General features: G+C 42.3%; 1 protein-coding gene across 1 annotated transcript in view; it reads left to right on the top strand.

Annotated features, from left to right (window-relative positions):
* cntn2 (contactin 2) overlaps nt 1-18,025 on the top strand; it is a 238,666-nt gene that overhangs the window by 107,917 nt on the left and 112,724 nt on the right. The window contains exons 3-4 of the mRNA XM_072278769.1: nt 12,267-12,411; nt 15,827-16,002. Of these exons, the coding sequence (XP_072134870.1) occupies nt 12,267-12,411; nt 15,827-16,002 (321 nt within the window). The remainder of the gene's footprint in view (nt 1-12,266; nt 12,412-15,826; nt 16,003-18,025) is intronic.

The raw sequence follows: 18,025 nt of genomic DNA, 5'->3' as shown, positions 1-18,025 counted from the left end.
AAATATTCCACTAATCCTGCTTATGGACTATTTGTCCCACTCCCATCAAGTAAGACACTATGCAGCATCTATACCAGGGCCACAAGATTCAAAACAGTTACTTCCCTCAAGCCGTTAAACTGATCTTCACCTCCATCTATTAACCCACCCCTCTACCATGACATATACATCACTTAGCATACCTTTATGTCCAATCTGTCTATGTATATAACAGTTACTTGCAGATTGTGTTTTATAGGATTGTTTGTATATTCATTTTTTTGTTTTTTAATTGTGTTCATCATGTTTATGGTGTTTTTTATGCTGTATCCGATCCAGAGTAGCAATCATTTTGTTCTCCTTTACACTCGATGACGATAAGCAGTCTTGAATCTTCAAGGCTTGAAGGTACAAAAAAAACCTCAAAAGCAAAATATTAAAGCAAGAATTTTTTCATCTCCAGCTGCCCTTCAAGCAAAACACAGCAATCGTTTTGCACATCAAAATGGATAAAATGGGGTCATAGAGTCATAGAAAAGTACAGCACAAGAAGCAGGCCCTTCAGCCTATCTAGTCCATTCTGGAAACATTTAAAATGCCTAGTCCCATCGACCATAGCCCTCCTTACTCCTCCCATCCATGTACCTATCCAAACTTCGCTTAAATGTTGAAATCGCGCTCGCATGCACCACTTGTGCTGGCGGCTCATTCCACACATTCACGACCCTCTGAGTGAAGAAGTTGCTCCTCATGGTCCTCTTAAACTTTTAACCTTTCATCCTTAACCCATGACTTCTGGTTGTAGTCCCACTCAACCTCAGCGGAAAAAGCTTGCTTGCATTTGCCCTATCTATACCCCTCATAATTTTGTATGTCTATCAAATCTTCTCTCAGTTTTCTATGTTCTAAGGAATAAAGTCCTAACCAATTCAATCTTCTCCTACAACTCATATTTTCCAGACCCAGCAACATCCTTGAAGGTTTTCTCTGTACTCTTTCAACCTTACTTACATCTTTCCTGTAGGTAGGTGACCACAACTGCACTTAATCTTCCAAATGAGGTCTCACCAATCTCATTTCCGGTGTCTGGAACTCTCTCCTTGTTGAGATTGAATTTTGGTTATAGAGAAGCTGGAGAATGAATGAGAAAATCAAATGAACTATCTCTGATTGTGCTGAGACCAAATAGATTAATGCAGCTATTAAAATTTGTAACCCGTTTGGCAGGGAGTTAGCCCGGGCAACTTCTGTCGAAGACTGGTGAGTGTAGATCCTGCTGGGGTTCCACAGCAAATTAGGAGGAATTATAGGAGAAAACTTTTGGAGGAAACTTTACTGGTTTACAGTAAAGTTTATGTTTTGTGGAGCCTCGTACAAATCATAGAATTAAGAACACTGAATTTTCCAATTTCAGATAACTTCTAGCTCCCCTCTCTCTTTCCTTCCAAACCATCTCCCAGGTGACTGTTGGGGATACTTGTCCCAGACATTGTGCAAGATTGGGAAATTGGGGTGCAGTTATTGAGATGATGTGGGTACATGATGCTTCATCCCAGTGAATTGGTTGAGGTCAAAGATTTCTGACAAGTGTGGGTCCAAAGAATTACTGAATGTGGGGGATTTCCCAAGGAAATCCATATTCCTTCATAGCTCCTGTTCAACTCTGCTGTTTTCCTGGTCATGATCAGAATGATTGCAATTGCAAGGCTAATGTTTGATTGTTTTATTGACAACCTGTATGGAAAAAAATCCACTGACTATCCTTCAGGAGGTATTTATTACAACAATCAATAGCCACATTAATCTATTACTTTCTTCGTCCTCAATCTATGTTGCTGTAGTTACACTCCACCAAAACTATTTATTTTTAGACACTCCTGTATTTTTATGTATAATTCTGGTGCTTTTATGGGATTCAACCCAGTTTTTTTAATCTTCTAGTCTATGGCCTAGTTTAAACAGAACTGTCTTCGATGTTTACCAAATCCATAAATTTGTATCTCTGGATGGTTGGAATTACCTATTTCTTCACCTTTCATTGATTTTTGATCTTGCTCCCCTACGCAATAACTTTACATTAGTTTCCAATGAAGTCTGTCTTAATCCAGTGTATTTTTTCCCCACCCCTAATTCACATATGTAAATCAAGAAGGTCACAATAAAATTCCAATAATCTGCTCCCAAGTTATTTGGAAATCCTGAGAATTTCCATTTTAGAATCAAAATCAGAATGTGGCTTATTATCACAGACATTTGTCATGAAATTAGTTGTTTTGTGGCAGCTGTACAAGAGCAAGACATTCAAATTTCTATTAAGTTAAAAGCTTAACTACCAGATGCTGATTTCCATGCTCCCTCAAACACTGAGGCCCCATTTCCTGCACTCCCTCTGGCACCCTAGGGCCCCATTTCCTGCACTCCCTCTGGCACACTGGGGCCCCATTTCCTGCACTCCCTCTGGCACCCTAGGGCCCCATTTCCTGCACTCCCTCTGGCACACTGGGGCCCCATTTCCTGCACTCCCTCTGGCACCCTAGGGCCCCATTTCCTGCACTCCCTCTGGCACACTGGGGCCCCATTTCCTACACTCCCTCTGGCACCCTAGGGCCCCATTTCCTGCACTCCCTCTGGCACACTGGGGCCCCATTTCCTGCAATCCCTCTGGCACCCTAGGGCCCCATTTCCTGCACTCTCTCTGGTACACTGGGACCCTATTTCCTGCACTTCTTCTGGCACACTGGGGCCCCATTTCCTGCACTCCCTCTGTCACACTGGGGCCCCATTTCCTGCACTCTCTCTCTGGCACACTGGGGCCCCATTTCCTGCACTTTTTCTGACACACTGGGGCCCCATTTCCTACACTCCCTCTGGCACACTGGGGCCCCATTTCCTGCACTCCCTCTGGCACACTGGGGCCCCATTTCCTGCACTCTCTCTCTGGCACACTGGGGCCCCATTTCCTGCACTTTTTCTGACACACTGGGGCCCCATTTCCTACACTCCCTCTGGCACACTGGGGCCCCATTTCCTGCACTCCCTCTGTCACACTGGGGCCCCATTTCCTGCACTTTTTCTGACACACTGGGGCCCCATTTCCTACACTCCCTCTGGCACACTGGGGCCCCATTTCCTGCACTCCCTCTGTCACACTGGGGCCCCATTACCTGCATTCTGTCTGTCACACTGGGGCCCCATTTCCTGCACTCCCTCTGGCACAGGGGGTCCCAACTTGGGGTCCACGATCCCTTGCTTAATGGTATTGGTCCATAGCATAAGAAAACATTGGGAACTACTGCTATAGCACACTGGGACTCCAATTCCCTCACTCCATTTGAAATTACTTGGGTTCCCTTTCTTCCACTGGGGAACATATTCCAGGAGGGAATGTGGACTCAGACCATGAGGCCTGCGTCAGGCATTTTCATGCCTTACAAGGTGAAGATTGGAAGTTTATGCAGGGTGCCACTCCTTGCACAGACACTAGAGCAATGTGTGGTTAAGTGCCTTCCTCAAGGACACAAACACGCTGCCACAGCTGAGGCTCGAACTAGCGACCTTCAGATCACTAGACGAACGCCCTAACCACTTGGCCATGTGCCCAACACAATCTAGGGTGCCCAACACAACAGATTCCAGGGTCCCTTTAAATTCACCTCATTCTGTTTCTCGCACTCCTTGGAAACTTGATGTATTCATTAGAAAAGTTATCACACTCTTAACATCCAAAAAAATGTATTAAATCTGTGTTGAAGCAGTACTCCAATAATCCAGAAAATCTGCCATTCCAGCACCTCCGATGTCCTGAGAGTGCCTGATTAACAGAGTTTTACTGCAGTCCATTCTCCCTGCTTACTGCTTTACTCCTCCTAATTTGGTTTGAAACCTCTACAAGATTAACACTCACCACTCTTTGACAGAAGCTACTTGCCAAATTCCTTTCCCAATGGGCTACAAATGCCACATGAATCTATTTGGTCTCAGCATAACCAGAGCTTCCCATCCATTCCCGCCTTCTCTATAACCAAAAACTAACTTGTTTTCTTTCTTCCCCAGTTCTGACAAACGGAATCAGACTCTAAAACATGAACTTTATTTCTCTATCACAGAGGCTGCCTGACCTCTTAGTATTTCCTGCATTTTCTCTTTCTGTCATTGGATAACACTCGTTCATACTTGAAGGTCTATACTGACATATCAGCTAAAGAAAATTAACAGTATGATTTCTTAAACACAAACCTGTAGATGCTGGAAGTCCAAAGTAACACACAAAAAAATGCTGGAGGAACTCAGCAGATCAAGGGGCATCTATGGAAATGAATAAACAGTCAACGTTTCAGGCCAAGACCGAAGAAGGGTCTCAGCGCAAACATCGACTATCTACTTATTTCTACAGATGCTGCCTGATCTAAGTTCCTCCAGCATTTTGCGTGTGTTGCAGTATGATATTATATTCTTATTGCTTAGCTGTCAAGCAAGATATTCAGAGCTATTGGGTCATCGATTTAACCTACCCCAGTCAGATCATTTGCAATTAAAAAGCCTTCACTCCCCTCTTTATTTCGTGTTACATTCTCTCTTGGTCCTCCACCCCATTTGTTTCAAGTCCTTCTCTATGACATAAAACATGCTTGCAACCCATTGCAGGTCTTATTGTTATCTCAGAGTTACAACAGGGTCAATGGGTCTTTTACTATGGCCTTTATCAACTTACTAAAGGGAGACAGCCAATCATTTCTGGGTGACTTCAATGCCCTGGTGTAAGAAGATGCAGCCCTCTGCCATTGTGTGATTGAGAAGGAAGGCGTAGGAAGGCTAATCTACATACTTGGGATTGGAGATTGCCTATCTGATTTCCTTTTTTGTGAATAGCCATTGCATATCAGCCACCACATGGACTTAACGTAGCAAGCTCCAAAAGCCTCTGAGGTCTGAACTCCCGACATCAAGCGTTATGTATACGCGGAACAAGAACGACAATGGAGTATCAGGACTAAACATTTTTACTGAGTCCTGTTAGTATTGGTACATGCTGGGCAACTTGCAGTGTGGGAGCCTCAAACCGGACCCAAAAGAGAGTGAAACCTCTGCGGGTAGATGGCCAGTCGATTTACCGCATGGTAGATCACCCCACATTCGTACTCGCCACATTCTTGCTTCGATCTGATACGGTACAGCAAGTACCTCAGGCACAGGTACATCAACTTTATAAAATCCTCCGCATTCTAGCTATTGAGGGAGTGCAGCGTAGGTTCACGAGGTTAATTCCTGGGATGGCGGGACTGTCATATGTTGAAAGATTGGAGCAACTGGGCTTGTATACTCTGGAATTTAGAAGATTGAAGGGGGGATCTTATTGAAATGTATAAAATCCTAAAGGGATTGGACAGGCTAGATGCAAGAAGATTGTTCCTGATGTTGAGGAAGTCCAGAACGAGGGGTCACAGTTTGAGGATAAAGGGGAAGCCTTTTAGGACCGAGATTAGGAAAAACTTCTTCACACAGAGAGAGTGGTGAATCTGTGGAATTCTCTGCCACAGGAAACAGTTGAGGCCAGTTCATTGGCTATATTTAAGAGGGAGTTAGATATGGCCCTTGTGGCTATGGGGGTCAGGGGGTATGGAGAGAAGGCTGGTACAGGGTTCTGAGTTGGATGATCAGCCATGATCATGCTGAATGGCGGTGCAGGCTCGAAGGGCCGAATGGCCTACTCCTGCACCTATTTTCTATGTTTCTATGTTTATGGTACCAGCAACTAGGGTTCAATTCCCACCGCTGCCTGTAAGGAGTTTGTACGTTCTCCTCGCGACCCCATAGGTTTCCTCTGGGTTCCCTGGTTTCCTTGCACATTTCAGTACCAGTTGGTAGGTTAATTGGTCATTGTGAATTGTCCAGTATTTAGGCCAGAATTAAATCAGGGGATTGCTGGGCGGTGTGGCTCAAAGGGCCTGAGTTTGTCTCAATAAAGTAAAATTTAGAAAATAACCTTTTGACACCCTAACTAGTTAAGTACCTACCAGCTTCCACGTTAAATTAAAGAACACTGTGGGCCAAAGGTCCTGTACTGTGCTGTCATGTTCAATGATCTAAATATACTCAATGCCCTGGAATCCACAGGCCTCAGTTACTTACCCAGTCAGTTCTGCTGGACGGCCATGTCATTCCAGTTTGGAATCTTGCTAAATTTGATGCTAAGAGACTCAGTAACTGGATTACTTTAATATCGAGTTGCTCCTTGAATATTTCAGGTTAAATACACTTCCTTAGATGCAGCTCCACTCTTGAATTTCCCCTTGAACGATGACATTTACAAAGAATCAATAATTCGTGTACAGCAGGATTGTGTTGTGCCAACTCAGCCAGATTTAGTATTAAGGCTTCTTCTCAGTCAGCATTAAATCAACTTACTTTCTTTCTTTAACTGAGAAAGTATTTACTTAATATATACCACAAAAAAGAAATTGTGTCTATGGCTCCTACCAAATTAAAAGCACCTTTCAATAATGTTAAAGATATGCAAGTTTACAATTAATATTTAGGAATCAACATCACCAATGATTCCCATGGGTGGACCTCATGTTGTTTATGAGCTGGAGTACAACAGTGTCTAGTTAACAGCAGCAATGAGGCCTCCAATTGTATAAATGTGAAGTTGACTACTTAATCTATCTTATTGACAGGTAAACTGGAGCATGAAACTTGACAAATACCTTTTGGAAAAAATAAATGTACAACGGCAGTTTCAGTGAGATTCAATCAATTCTCAGTGTCTGTTACTATAAAACATGAATAAAACAGAGCTCAGAGCCTCATATGAATTGATCACGATGCCACTCTTGTGATCACAATGCCATTCGTATCAAAGTAAATATGGAAAAAGATAGGTCTGGTCTGCAGGCTGAGATTCTAAATTGGAAAAAGGCCAATTTTGATGGTATCAGAAATTATCTGGCAAGTGCGGATTGGGACAGGTTGTTTTCTGGCAAAGGTGCACTTGATGAGTGGGAGGCCTTCAAAAGTGAAATTTTCAGAGAACAAAGCATGTTTGTGCCTGCCAGAATAAAAGATAAAAATAACAAGTTTAGGGAGATATTGAGGTTCTGGTTAAGAGAGAAAAAGGAGGTGCGTAGCAGGCCTAGGCAGGTAGGAACAAATTAGGTGCCTATGGAGTATAGGACATGCAAGAGAACACTGAAGAAAGAAATCAGGAGGGCTAAAAGAAAGCATGAAGTTACCCTGGCAGACAAGGTGAAGGAGAATCCTAAGGGATTCTATAGATATGTTAAGAGCAAAGTGATTGCAAGGGACAAAATTGGTCCTCTAGAAGATCAGAATGGAAACCCATGTGTGGAGCCAGACCTGATGGGGGAGATCTTAAATAATCTGTTTGCATCTGTATTTATTCAGGAGATGCACACGGAGTCTATAGAAGTGAGGCAAAGGGGCACCAACTTTATGGACCCTGTACAGATTACAGAAAAGCGGGTGTTTGTTGTCATGGGGCAAATTAAGGTAGATAAATCTCCAGGGCCTGACAAGGTGTTCCTTTGGACCCTACAAGAGGCAAGTGCAGAAATTTCCAGGACCATAGCAGAGATATTTAAATCATCCTTAGTGACTGGAGAGGTACCAGAGGATTGGAGGAGAGCCAATGTTGTTCCGTTTGTTAAGAAAGGCTCTAAGCATAAACCAGGAAATTATAGGCCCGTGAGCCCAACATCAGTTGTGAGAAAGTTATTGGAAGGTATTCTAAGGGACTGGATATATAAGTATTTGGATAGACATAGACTGATTAAGAAAAGTCAGTATGGCTTTGTGCATGGTAGATCGTGTCTAACCAATCTTATGGGTTTTATCAAGGAACTTACCAGGAAAGTGGATGAAGGCAAGGCAGTGGATGTTATCTACATGGACTTTAGCATTTGTCAAGGTCCCGCATGGGAGACTGGTCATGAAGTTTCAGTCATTCGACATTGAAGATGAAGTAGTAGATTGGATTAGACATTGGCTTTCCAGGAGAAGCCAGGGTGTGGTAGCAGAGGGTTGCCTCTCAGACTGGAAGCTCATGACTAGTGGTGTGCTGTGATCTGGATGATAATGTAGTTAACTGGATGAGCAAGTTTTGCGGATGACACCAAGATTAGGGGTGTAGTGGACAGCGAGGAGGGCTATCATGGCTTGCAGAGGGATCTGCATCAGCTGGAAAAATGGGCTGAAAAATGGCAAATGGAATTTATTGCAGACAAGTGCAAGGTGTAGCACTTCTGTATGATCAACTAGGACAGGCCTTACATATGAACATTATGGGAACTGAGGGGTGTGGTAGAACAAAGGGAACCGGGAATACAGGTCCGTATTTCATTGAAAGTGTGGCACAAGTAGTTAGAGTCATAAAGAAAACTTTTGGCACATTGGCCTTCATAAACCAGTGTACTGAGTACAGGAGATGAGATGTTATGTTGAAATTGTATTAGACATTGTTGAAGCCCAGTTTGGAGTATTAAGTGCAGTATTGGTCACCTACCTACAGGAAAGATGTAAATAAGTTTGAAGGTGTACAGAGAAAATTTACAAGGATATTTCTGGGTCTGCAGGACCTGATTTATAAGGAAAGACTGAATAGGTTGTGACTTTATTCCTTGAAACATAGAAGATTGAGAGGAGATTTAATAGAGGTATGCAAAATTATGAGGGGTATAGACAGGGTAAATGCAATCAGGCTTTTTCCACTGAGGTTGGATGGGACTATAACCAGAGATCATGTGATAAGGGTGAAAGGTGAAAATTTTAAGGGGAATACGAGGGGAAGCTTCTTCACTCTGAGAGTTGTCAGAGGGTGGAATGAGCTACCAGCACAAGTGGTCCACACAAGCTCGATTTCAATGTTTAAGAGAAGTTTAAGTAGGTATATGGATAGTAGGAGTATAGAGGGCTATGGTCCCAGTGCGGGTCTATAGGCTATCAGTTTAGATGGTTTCCAGTATGGACTAGCTGGGCTGAATGACCGCTTTCTTTCCCCTTTTCATTCTCCCTGTTCCTATCTCTCGCTCTTTCTCTTACTCTTCCTCTCTTACCTTGCTCTGTCCTTCTTCTATTCCATCACTCCTGCAGCCCTTCACTTGCTCTCTCTCATTTTCTCACATTCTGTCATTCCCTCTTTCCTTCCCTATCACAGTACCCTCTCCTCCACTCACACGGTCTGTCTGTCTCTGTCTCTCTCTCTACACCCCTCTTCCTACAGAGCTGGGAATGTTCATTTTAGTTTTGTTTTCACTTTATCCAGATGCTCACTCATGACATGGTGGCGTACTAACGCATGCCATTCACATGCTTTTTACATATAACTCATAACAAATTACGTAAACAAGAAATGCTTAAACAAGCAACATGTTTAAAATGTTACTGATATATACACAACACCTAGCACCCTAGGGACCCAACTTTTACAAAAAAAGACAAATAAAGTACAAATTATACCAAGCTAAACAACAATCACCATAGTTTGAACAAAAGGGCAACTGTAGTGCAAAGAGTGGTCATAGTGCTGCAATACTAAGATAGTGATTCAGGTTGTGAAGTGTAGTTCAAAAAACAAGTAGTTGAAAGGAAGTATCTGCTCTTGAACCCGATTGTGTGAGACTTCACGCTCCTGTACCTCCTCCCTGACGGTAGCTGGGAGACAATGGCATGGCCGAGCCACTGGGATCTTTAATGATAGATGTTTCCATATTAAGGCACCATATGGGTTGGCCATGTGTTTGTTTTTTGTGTTCTGTATGCTTTATCTGTTTTGTATTTTCTGGACATGAACAATTCATCTCTCCACAAGATAGCATAATTGATGTGACTTTCAGATATCCAAACATCTTTGGAGTTCAGCGAACTGAATTTGCTATGAATATTTCATTGTGGGTAATGTGCTATGATCAATTCACTCAGACTGTACCCAGCTGCAGGCCCCAACCCCACTCTTGCTTTCAGCAGTCAAGCAAGCCTAGTGTATTTCTCTTCCATTCAGATGTAGTGGACAACGTCCAGCAAGCAAGAAATCTGCTTATTGTGAAGTTTATTTCTCTGTAGTCATCCCTTACGACGCACAACATGTCCAGAAATACCGCACTGCCTGGATTTTTTGCATTTTTGTTGCTATTTATTCTTGTTCGTTTACAGCTGGTCTAATATATCTCCAGTTATATTTTGCCCTTGTCTTTGCTGATTCTGGTACTGGTCTTTTCCTTTATCATTCTGATCTGATTGGCTTCGTCCATGTTTTTTTCTCATCTAATGTCTTCCCCATTGTGGGCGATCTATATTATTCTATACCTCACTTCTTTCTATCTTCACTCTATCTCTAATTCCGAACTTCAGTTCATTGGCAACTACAATGAAAGTAACTGCCTCTTTCTAAAGTAGCAATCAAATAACAGAAGGGGTCTATTTAGTACACCACGGCTGTGTTATCTCTTTGAAAAGAGCTATCCAATTAGTCCCACTCCCCCTTCTCTTTCACAATGGCTCTGTAAGGTTTTTTTTCCCCAGTACTTATCCAATTCCCTAGTGAAAGTTATTATTGAATCTATTTCCCCTCATCATTTCAGGCAGAGCTCGCAAATTGTAACAAACTACTGTGTTTAAGGAAAAATCAGCTTCTGTCATTAATTTCAACTTCCCTGCTAAGAAATCATGTTGCCATCCCTACAACAGAATACATTTTAAAACAATCCTATTATAATATGAGAACAGTAGAGATTCTGTCAGCTTTATTGGAATAGAAGAAAAGAAGGTTGTTCATGTCCAGAAAATGCACAACATATAAAGCAATGATAATCCCAAAAAAGCTACTGATTGTTGCAAAAACCCATTTGGTTTATGTACATCCTTCAGGGAAAGACATTTGCCATCCTTACCTGTTATGTCTTATTATGTAATTCTGTGTGTTGTCTCTTACATTCAGTGGCCACTTTATTAGGTACAGGAGTAGAACCTAATATTGTCTTCTGCTGTGCAGCTCATTCACTTTAAGGTTTGATGTGTTGTGCAGTCGGAGATGCTGTTCTGCACACCACTGTTGTAACGGATGGTTATTTGAGTTAATGTCACCTTCCTGTCAGCTTGAGTCATTCTGTCCATGCTCCTCTGACCTCTCTCATTAATGAGACATTTTTGCCCGCAGAACTGCTGCTCACTGGATGTTTATTTTTTTGCTTGTTTTGTTTTTTGCACCATTCTATTTACTTATTTATTGGCATACAGCACAGAATAGGCCCTTCCTGACCTCCGAGGCACGCTGCCCAGCGATCTCCCGATTTAATCTGATCCAAATCAGGGAAGAACTTACAATGACCAATTAACCTATAAGCCAGGATGTCTTTGAACTGTGGGAGGAAACCGGAGCACCCGGAGGAAACCCACATGGTCAAACATACAAACTCCTGACAGGCAGCAGTAGGATTTGAACTCACATCATCTGTTCCGTAAAGCATTATGCTAACCATTACACTACTGTGCCACCCCAGAGCATTCTCTGTAAACTCTAGCGACTGTTGTGTGTCAAAATCCCAGGAGATCAGCAGTTTCTGAGATACTCAAACCACCCAGTACGGCACCAACAGTCATTCCACGGTCAAAGTCACTTCACCAATCTGATGTTTCGTCTGAACAGCAAGTGAATCTTTTGAACATATCTCATACTCTTATACATTGAGTTGCTGCCACATGATTGGCTGATTAGATATTTGCATTAATGAGCAGATGTACCGCTGTACCTAATAAAGTGGCCTGTGAGTGTGTAATAGCATAACGGTTAACACAACACCTTACAGTACAGGCGACCCAGGTTCAATTCCCACCACTGCCTGAAAGGAGTTTGTATGTTCTCCCTGTGACCACATGGGTTTCCTCCAGTGGTTCTGGTTTCCTCCTACAGTCCAAAGATGTACCGGTTGGCAGATTAATTGGTCATTGTAAATTGCTCCATGATTAGGCTTCGATTAAGTCATGGGTTGCTAGGCAGTATGGCTTGAAGGGCTGGAAGAGCCAATTCCACACTGTATCTCAATAAATAAATAAAATTATAGCACCTCATAAACTTGAGGGTTCCCTTCCCATTTACTGGGTTTGCATGAATTCCAAAGGCAAATTCCTGGATTGTCCCTGGTTGTAGATGGCTCTGTATCACATTCTCAAAGGCAATTAGGAGTGTGTAATAAATGCTGCCTTTGTCAGCCACATCCAGAAAAATACAAACAACTCAACACTGGGAACTAATGCAGCTTGTTTCTCTGTTACAGACTGGGCAGGGGTCCAAAGCGCCATTGGAGAATTTGGCCCAGTATTTCAAGAGCAGCCAAAGAATACCTTGTATCCTGAAGGATCAACTGAAAGGAAGGTGGTGTTGAACTGTCACGTGCGTGCCAGCCCGCCTGCTACATACAGGTAAGGCAGCGTAAAAAATATGATTCGGCAAGTGCTTGCGTGGACAAGGAGAATTGCAAGGAGTGCTCGGACCAGTTCAGTTTGCTTTAAAATAGAGTAATTCAATTTACAATCAGAAAAAGAGTGGGCCATCTGAGAACAGTGGCAGTCGGCTTGTTGCTTTGTTGCCTGGCCAACAGTCGCTTCACTACACAGTGACTTATTGAATGTGAAATACCTTTTGGTGCTTCTGAGATAAGGCACCTCGGAAGCACAGGGGTTCCCTTCCCACTGAATGGATTTGCATGGATACAAAAACTAAACCCTGGAACACTTAGGGTTAGAAATATCAAGGGATCCAATAAAGATTAACTTAATTTGTCACATGTAATGTACATCGAAATATCAAAATATGTAGAGAAATGTGTTTTTGCATCAATAACCAAACCTAAAGATGTTCTGTGGAAGCTCATAGGTGTCACTATGGTTCCAACACCAGTATAGCATGCCCACGACTTACTGACCCGTACGTTTTTGGACTACACAGTACTTTGGAGGAAACTGGAGCACTCCAAGGAAATCCACACAGACATGGGGAGAACATCCAAACTCCACAGAGGTAGAGGCGGGAATTGGAGCTGTAAAGCATTCCACTAACTACTGTGCTACCAAACTGCCCAACAATAAACTATTAAACTACAAACAATAAACCGTTGTTTTGAAAGTGAGTTCTCCCAATGAAAATCTATAGGAAGGTATGAATTATAAGGTTCTGGCTAGTGAAGCTTCTTGAATGGAAATGGTTTTAGAAACATAAAAAGCATTATAGGAGCATGAGAAGGCCAGTCACTGCCCCAAATTGCTCCACCTTTCAACACCATTTCCCCACTGTCTCCCCATATTCCATGTTGAAATGTCTCTCAGTCTCTGCTTCAAATAGTACAGTCATAGTCATACTTTATTAATCCCGGGGGAAATTGGTTTTCGTTACAGTTGCTCCATAAATAATAAATAGTAATAGAACCATAAATAGTTGAATAGTAATATGTAAATTATGCCAGTAAATTATGAAATAAGTCCAGGACCAGCCTATCGGCTCAGGGTGTCTGACCCTCCAAGGGAGGAGTTGTAAAGTTTGATGGCCACAGGCAGGAATGACTTCCTGTGACGCTCAGTGCTGCATCTCGGTGGAATGAATCTCTGGCTGAATGTACTCCTGTGCCCACCCAGTACATTATGTAGTGGTTGGGAGACATTGACCAAGATGGCATGCAACTTAGACAGCATCCTCTTTTCAGACACGACCGTGAGAGAGTCCAGTTCCATCCCCACAACATCACTGGCCTTACGAATGAGTTTGTTGATTCTGTTGGTGTCTGCTACCCTCAGCCTGCTGCCCCAGCACACAACAGCAAACATGATGGCACTGGCCACCACAGGCTCGTAGAACATCCTCAGCATCGTCCGGCAGATGTTAAAGGACCTCAGTCTCCTCAGGAAATAGAGACGGCTCTGATCCTTCTTGTAGACAGCCTCAGTGTTCTTTGACCAGTCCAGTTTATTGTCAATTCGTATCCCCAGGTATTTGTAATCCTCCACCATGTCCACACTGACCCCCTGGATGGAAACAGGGATCACCAGTACCTTAGCTCTCCTCAGGTCTACCACCAGCTCCTTAGTCTTTTTCACATTAAGCTGCAGATAATTCTGCTCACACCATGTGACAAAGTTTCCTACCGCAGCTCTGTACTCAGCCCCATCTCCCTTGCTGATGCATCCAACTATGGCAGAGTCATCCGAAAACTTCTGAAGATGACAAGACTCTGTGCAAATATGTCTGATAACACCTTCAAACATTGAAGAAGAAATTGCACCTCATTTTTCTACCACCACTGTGGGGAATATCCTCTCAATATTGACCATTTCAAATCTCACCTCAATCTCATCTCCCGCCCCTGCACGAAACTACATGTTTTGTTGAGATCACCATTCTCTTATTCAATGAGGAAAGGCCCAATCTGCCTGACCTTCCTTTATACATTCTCCCCTTCATCCCAGGAATAGTGAATCTTCTCTGCACTGCTCCAGTGCAAGTCTATCCTACCTCAAATGCCAGGAGGATTCTGGCTGAGGTCCAGCAGCTCCCTGTAAAGTTGCATGGAACTCCCTACTTTTATTCTCCATTCTCTCTGCAATAAAAATCATCGTTGCATGAGCCTCCTTAATTAATGACCTTCTTAATTACTTGCCAAACCTTTCATGCACCAGGACACCTCAATATCTTTCCATCTTCTTTAGACGATAATTGGCTTTTATAATTTTCCTCTACACTCCACTGCCAGCTTCAGCTTTTCCATATCTCTCTGCAGCCTGTTTGTATTAACACAGCTTACTAACCCATCCATCTTTACATCAGTACGTTTAACCTTTCATTCAAATTACTGTTACAGATTGTAAATATTTGAGGCCCAGTAGTGACCCCTGTGGTAACCCTACTAGTTACTGATTAGCAACATGAAAATGATTCGTGAATCCTAACTCTTTGTCTTCTGTCAGACAGTTTAAAGTTCAAAACAAATTTATTATCAAAGTACATATGACACCATATACAATCCAGGGATTCATTTGAAATTCATTGACGATTCCCTATCCAAACTTTTTTGAAAGTGTGTGCCCAAATTGGTAATAATCTTCTAAAAATTCCTCTCATGTGCATTGAACAGAGATTATAATTGATCATTGGAATTGGTAACAACAGTTACCACTTTATTTACGAAAAAGGATAAGTCCTGTTGCTTATTTATGTGAATTCATTGCTTTACTGTTAATAAGAGTGTAACAAAGTCAAAATTAGATAAATGAAGGGTTTAATGAATCGAGGGGCAGGAAGCATGCCGCATGCAAGAAGAATTTTGCGTGTGCCAGACGCTCGCTACCCGTGCTCCATCTATGCCAAATTATTGCTTCCAGCCCTTTGGCTTTTTCTGTATTAACCTTTAATATAACACCTTATTGAGTGCCCTCTGGAAATCTAAATACATTGCATGTATTAGACCCCCACTTACAGTACCACAGTTTGCTATGACCTCAAAGAACTCTGGCAAATATATAAAAACATAAATCCTTTTCATAAAACTATTTTAAGTCTACCTTATTGTTCTTTATATACACCCAGCTATTATCTCCTTTGTAATACTTTGAATCATTTTCCAAAATAACATACCTAACTGGCCTACAGTTTCATGATTTCTGTCTCCCTTCTTTCTTGGTATTACCCTTTTTCTAATCTTCTGCCATTTCTTTAGAGTCCAGGTGATGTTGGTAGATTGCAGTCAATGTCACTGCTGACACTTCCTTTAAGTGTAGATTAAATGTCTGACCACTGTGCTATTAGGAGCCAATTTATCGATGTCTCTGGTCTCATTCCTCTCTGCAGGTGGAAGGTGAATGGGACGAACATTAACATCGAAGGCAATGACCGTTACAGTTTGGTTGGAGGAAATCTAGTGATCAGTAACCCAACACGGTCCAAAGATCCTGGGTCCTATCAGTGTCTGGCAACAAACAGAATTGGGACAGTCATCAGCAAAGAAGCCTTCCTACGCTTTGGTTGTAAGTCCTTCAGTTGTTTCACCTAAGAACACAGACTCTTGCTTCTCTGGTCTCCAACCTTAAAGAGGATAGGAAATTATAACGGTTTCCAACATGCAACAGAAGCCATCTTGAAACCAAACTAAATGATAAAGCAGTATAAGATGTTGGTGAGGCCAGATTCGGAGTACCGTATGCAGTTCTGGTCAGAATCAGGTTTAATATCACAGGCCTATTGATTTGTGGTAGCAGTCCATTTTAATAATGAAGTACACACACACACACACACACACAAACACACACACATACATATATATACTCTGTGTGTCTGTGTATATAATTAAATAAGTAGTGCAATAAGTGAGGTAAAAATACTCAGATAGTACATATGGGTTGCTTCATTGTCCATTCAGAAATCGGATAGCGGATGGGAAGAAGCTGTTCCTGAGATGTTAAGAGTGTGGATTTAGGCTCGTATTCCTCCTCCTCGATGGCAGAAATGAGTAGAGGGCATATCTTGGGTGGTGGGGGTCCTTAATGATGGATGCTGCCTTTTTGATACGTAGCCTTTTGAAGGTGTTCTGGATACTGGGGAGGCTAGTGTCCATGATGGGGCTGGCTAAGTTTGCAACTTTTTCTGATCCTGGACAGTGACCCCTCCAATGCCAAACAGTGAAGTAACCAGTAAGAATGCTGCCCAGGGTACATTTGTAGAAATTCATAATTATCTTTGGTAAATACCAAATCTCCTCAAATTCCTAATCAAATATAGCTGCTGCCACGCCTCCTTTATAATTGTATCAACATTTGGGGCCCAGGAAAGATCTTCAGAGCTGTTAAACTTGAAATTACTTACGCTTTCCACTGCTGATGGGCCAAAAGGCCTGTTTCTGTTCTTCAATACTCTAAGGCATCTATGAGTTTATGACCAAAGGCCATTCTGGACAAGGAGGTACAATTTCTGGATGTGCCCACACAGCACTCCCTTTAGTTCCTAAATATTATTGGAAAAAGTCTGATGAGCAGGTCAACAGTCCATCTGCTCTGCGAGGAAATGGAATCTTCCACTGCGACAATAAAGTGAATACATGGTTTCAAGTGGTCTGAAGGCTCTCACAGAATATAAGTATTGCACTAAATATAAATAGTTACCTCTCCGCCAAACCTTGTTTGTGTTAAAGCCTGTCTATTCCAATGAATTGAAGTTACTCTCACTGCCAGCCACAGAATTTCATAGGCAACAATGTACTCTCAGGTTAACTGCTCATAGACAATGTCTACTCTCAGCTTTCATCTTCCATTGCCACTTCCACTCTTCTGGCCTGTATTCTAATCTATTACTTATCAACTAAATTAGGTGTCTTCAAGAGGCTGTGCCTCGAGAAGCCAGCATCCATCATGAAGGATCCTCACTATTCAAGACATGACTTCTTCTGATTACTACCATTAGTGAGCCAGAAAGCCTGCACTCAATCATTCAGAAACAGCTTCTTTCCCTCTACTATCAGATTTCTGAATGGTCTGTGAAGCCATGAGCACTACTTCATTGTTCTTCTTACGGTATTATTTGTTTGTAATTTATAGTAATTTTATGTCTTTGCACTGTACTGCTGATGAAAGACAAATTTTACCTCATTCAAGGTTAACGTCATACAAATTTCACCTCATACATTGTACTGCTGATGCCAAACAACAAATTTTTACCTCATGTAGCCCCCCCAGCCAGCCTCAGGGTCGCTCAGCTCGCTGTCATCTAGGGAAACCGCCCTCGGCCCGGCCAAACTGGATAATCAGTTTATGTGGATGCTGCATGATGTACCTCACCCTGCCCAAATAACAGACAATGCACCAGATACGATTAAGTGATTTACAGTTTATAGATATTACTGGAACTATATAATTAATAGAGAATAAAATATAAAAGGAAAATAAAAGGCGCCACACTTATAAAAGTTCAATCTCTTCATGCACAAACAGTTGGAGCTCAGGACCCTTCTTCTTCACCCTGCGACCCCTCGGACCACCTCGACCTGCTGCCTGGGAC

Source organism: Mobula birostris, chromosome 14 (assembly GCF_030028105.1).
Source record: "Mobula birostris isolate sMobBir1 chromosome 14, sMobBir1.hap1, whole genome shotgun sequence".
Lineage (NCBI taxonomy): Eukaryota > Metazoa > Chordata > Chondrichthyes > Myliobatiformes > Myliobatidae > Mobula > Mobula birostris.
The sequence above is the reverse complement of the archived record's forward strand: the minus strand, read 5'-3'. Positions and strand labels throughout refer to the sequence as shown.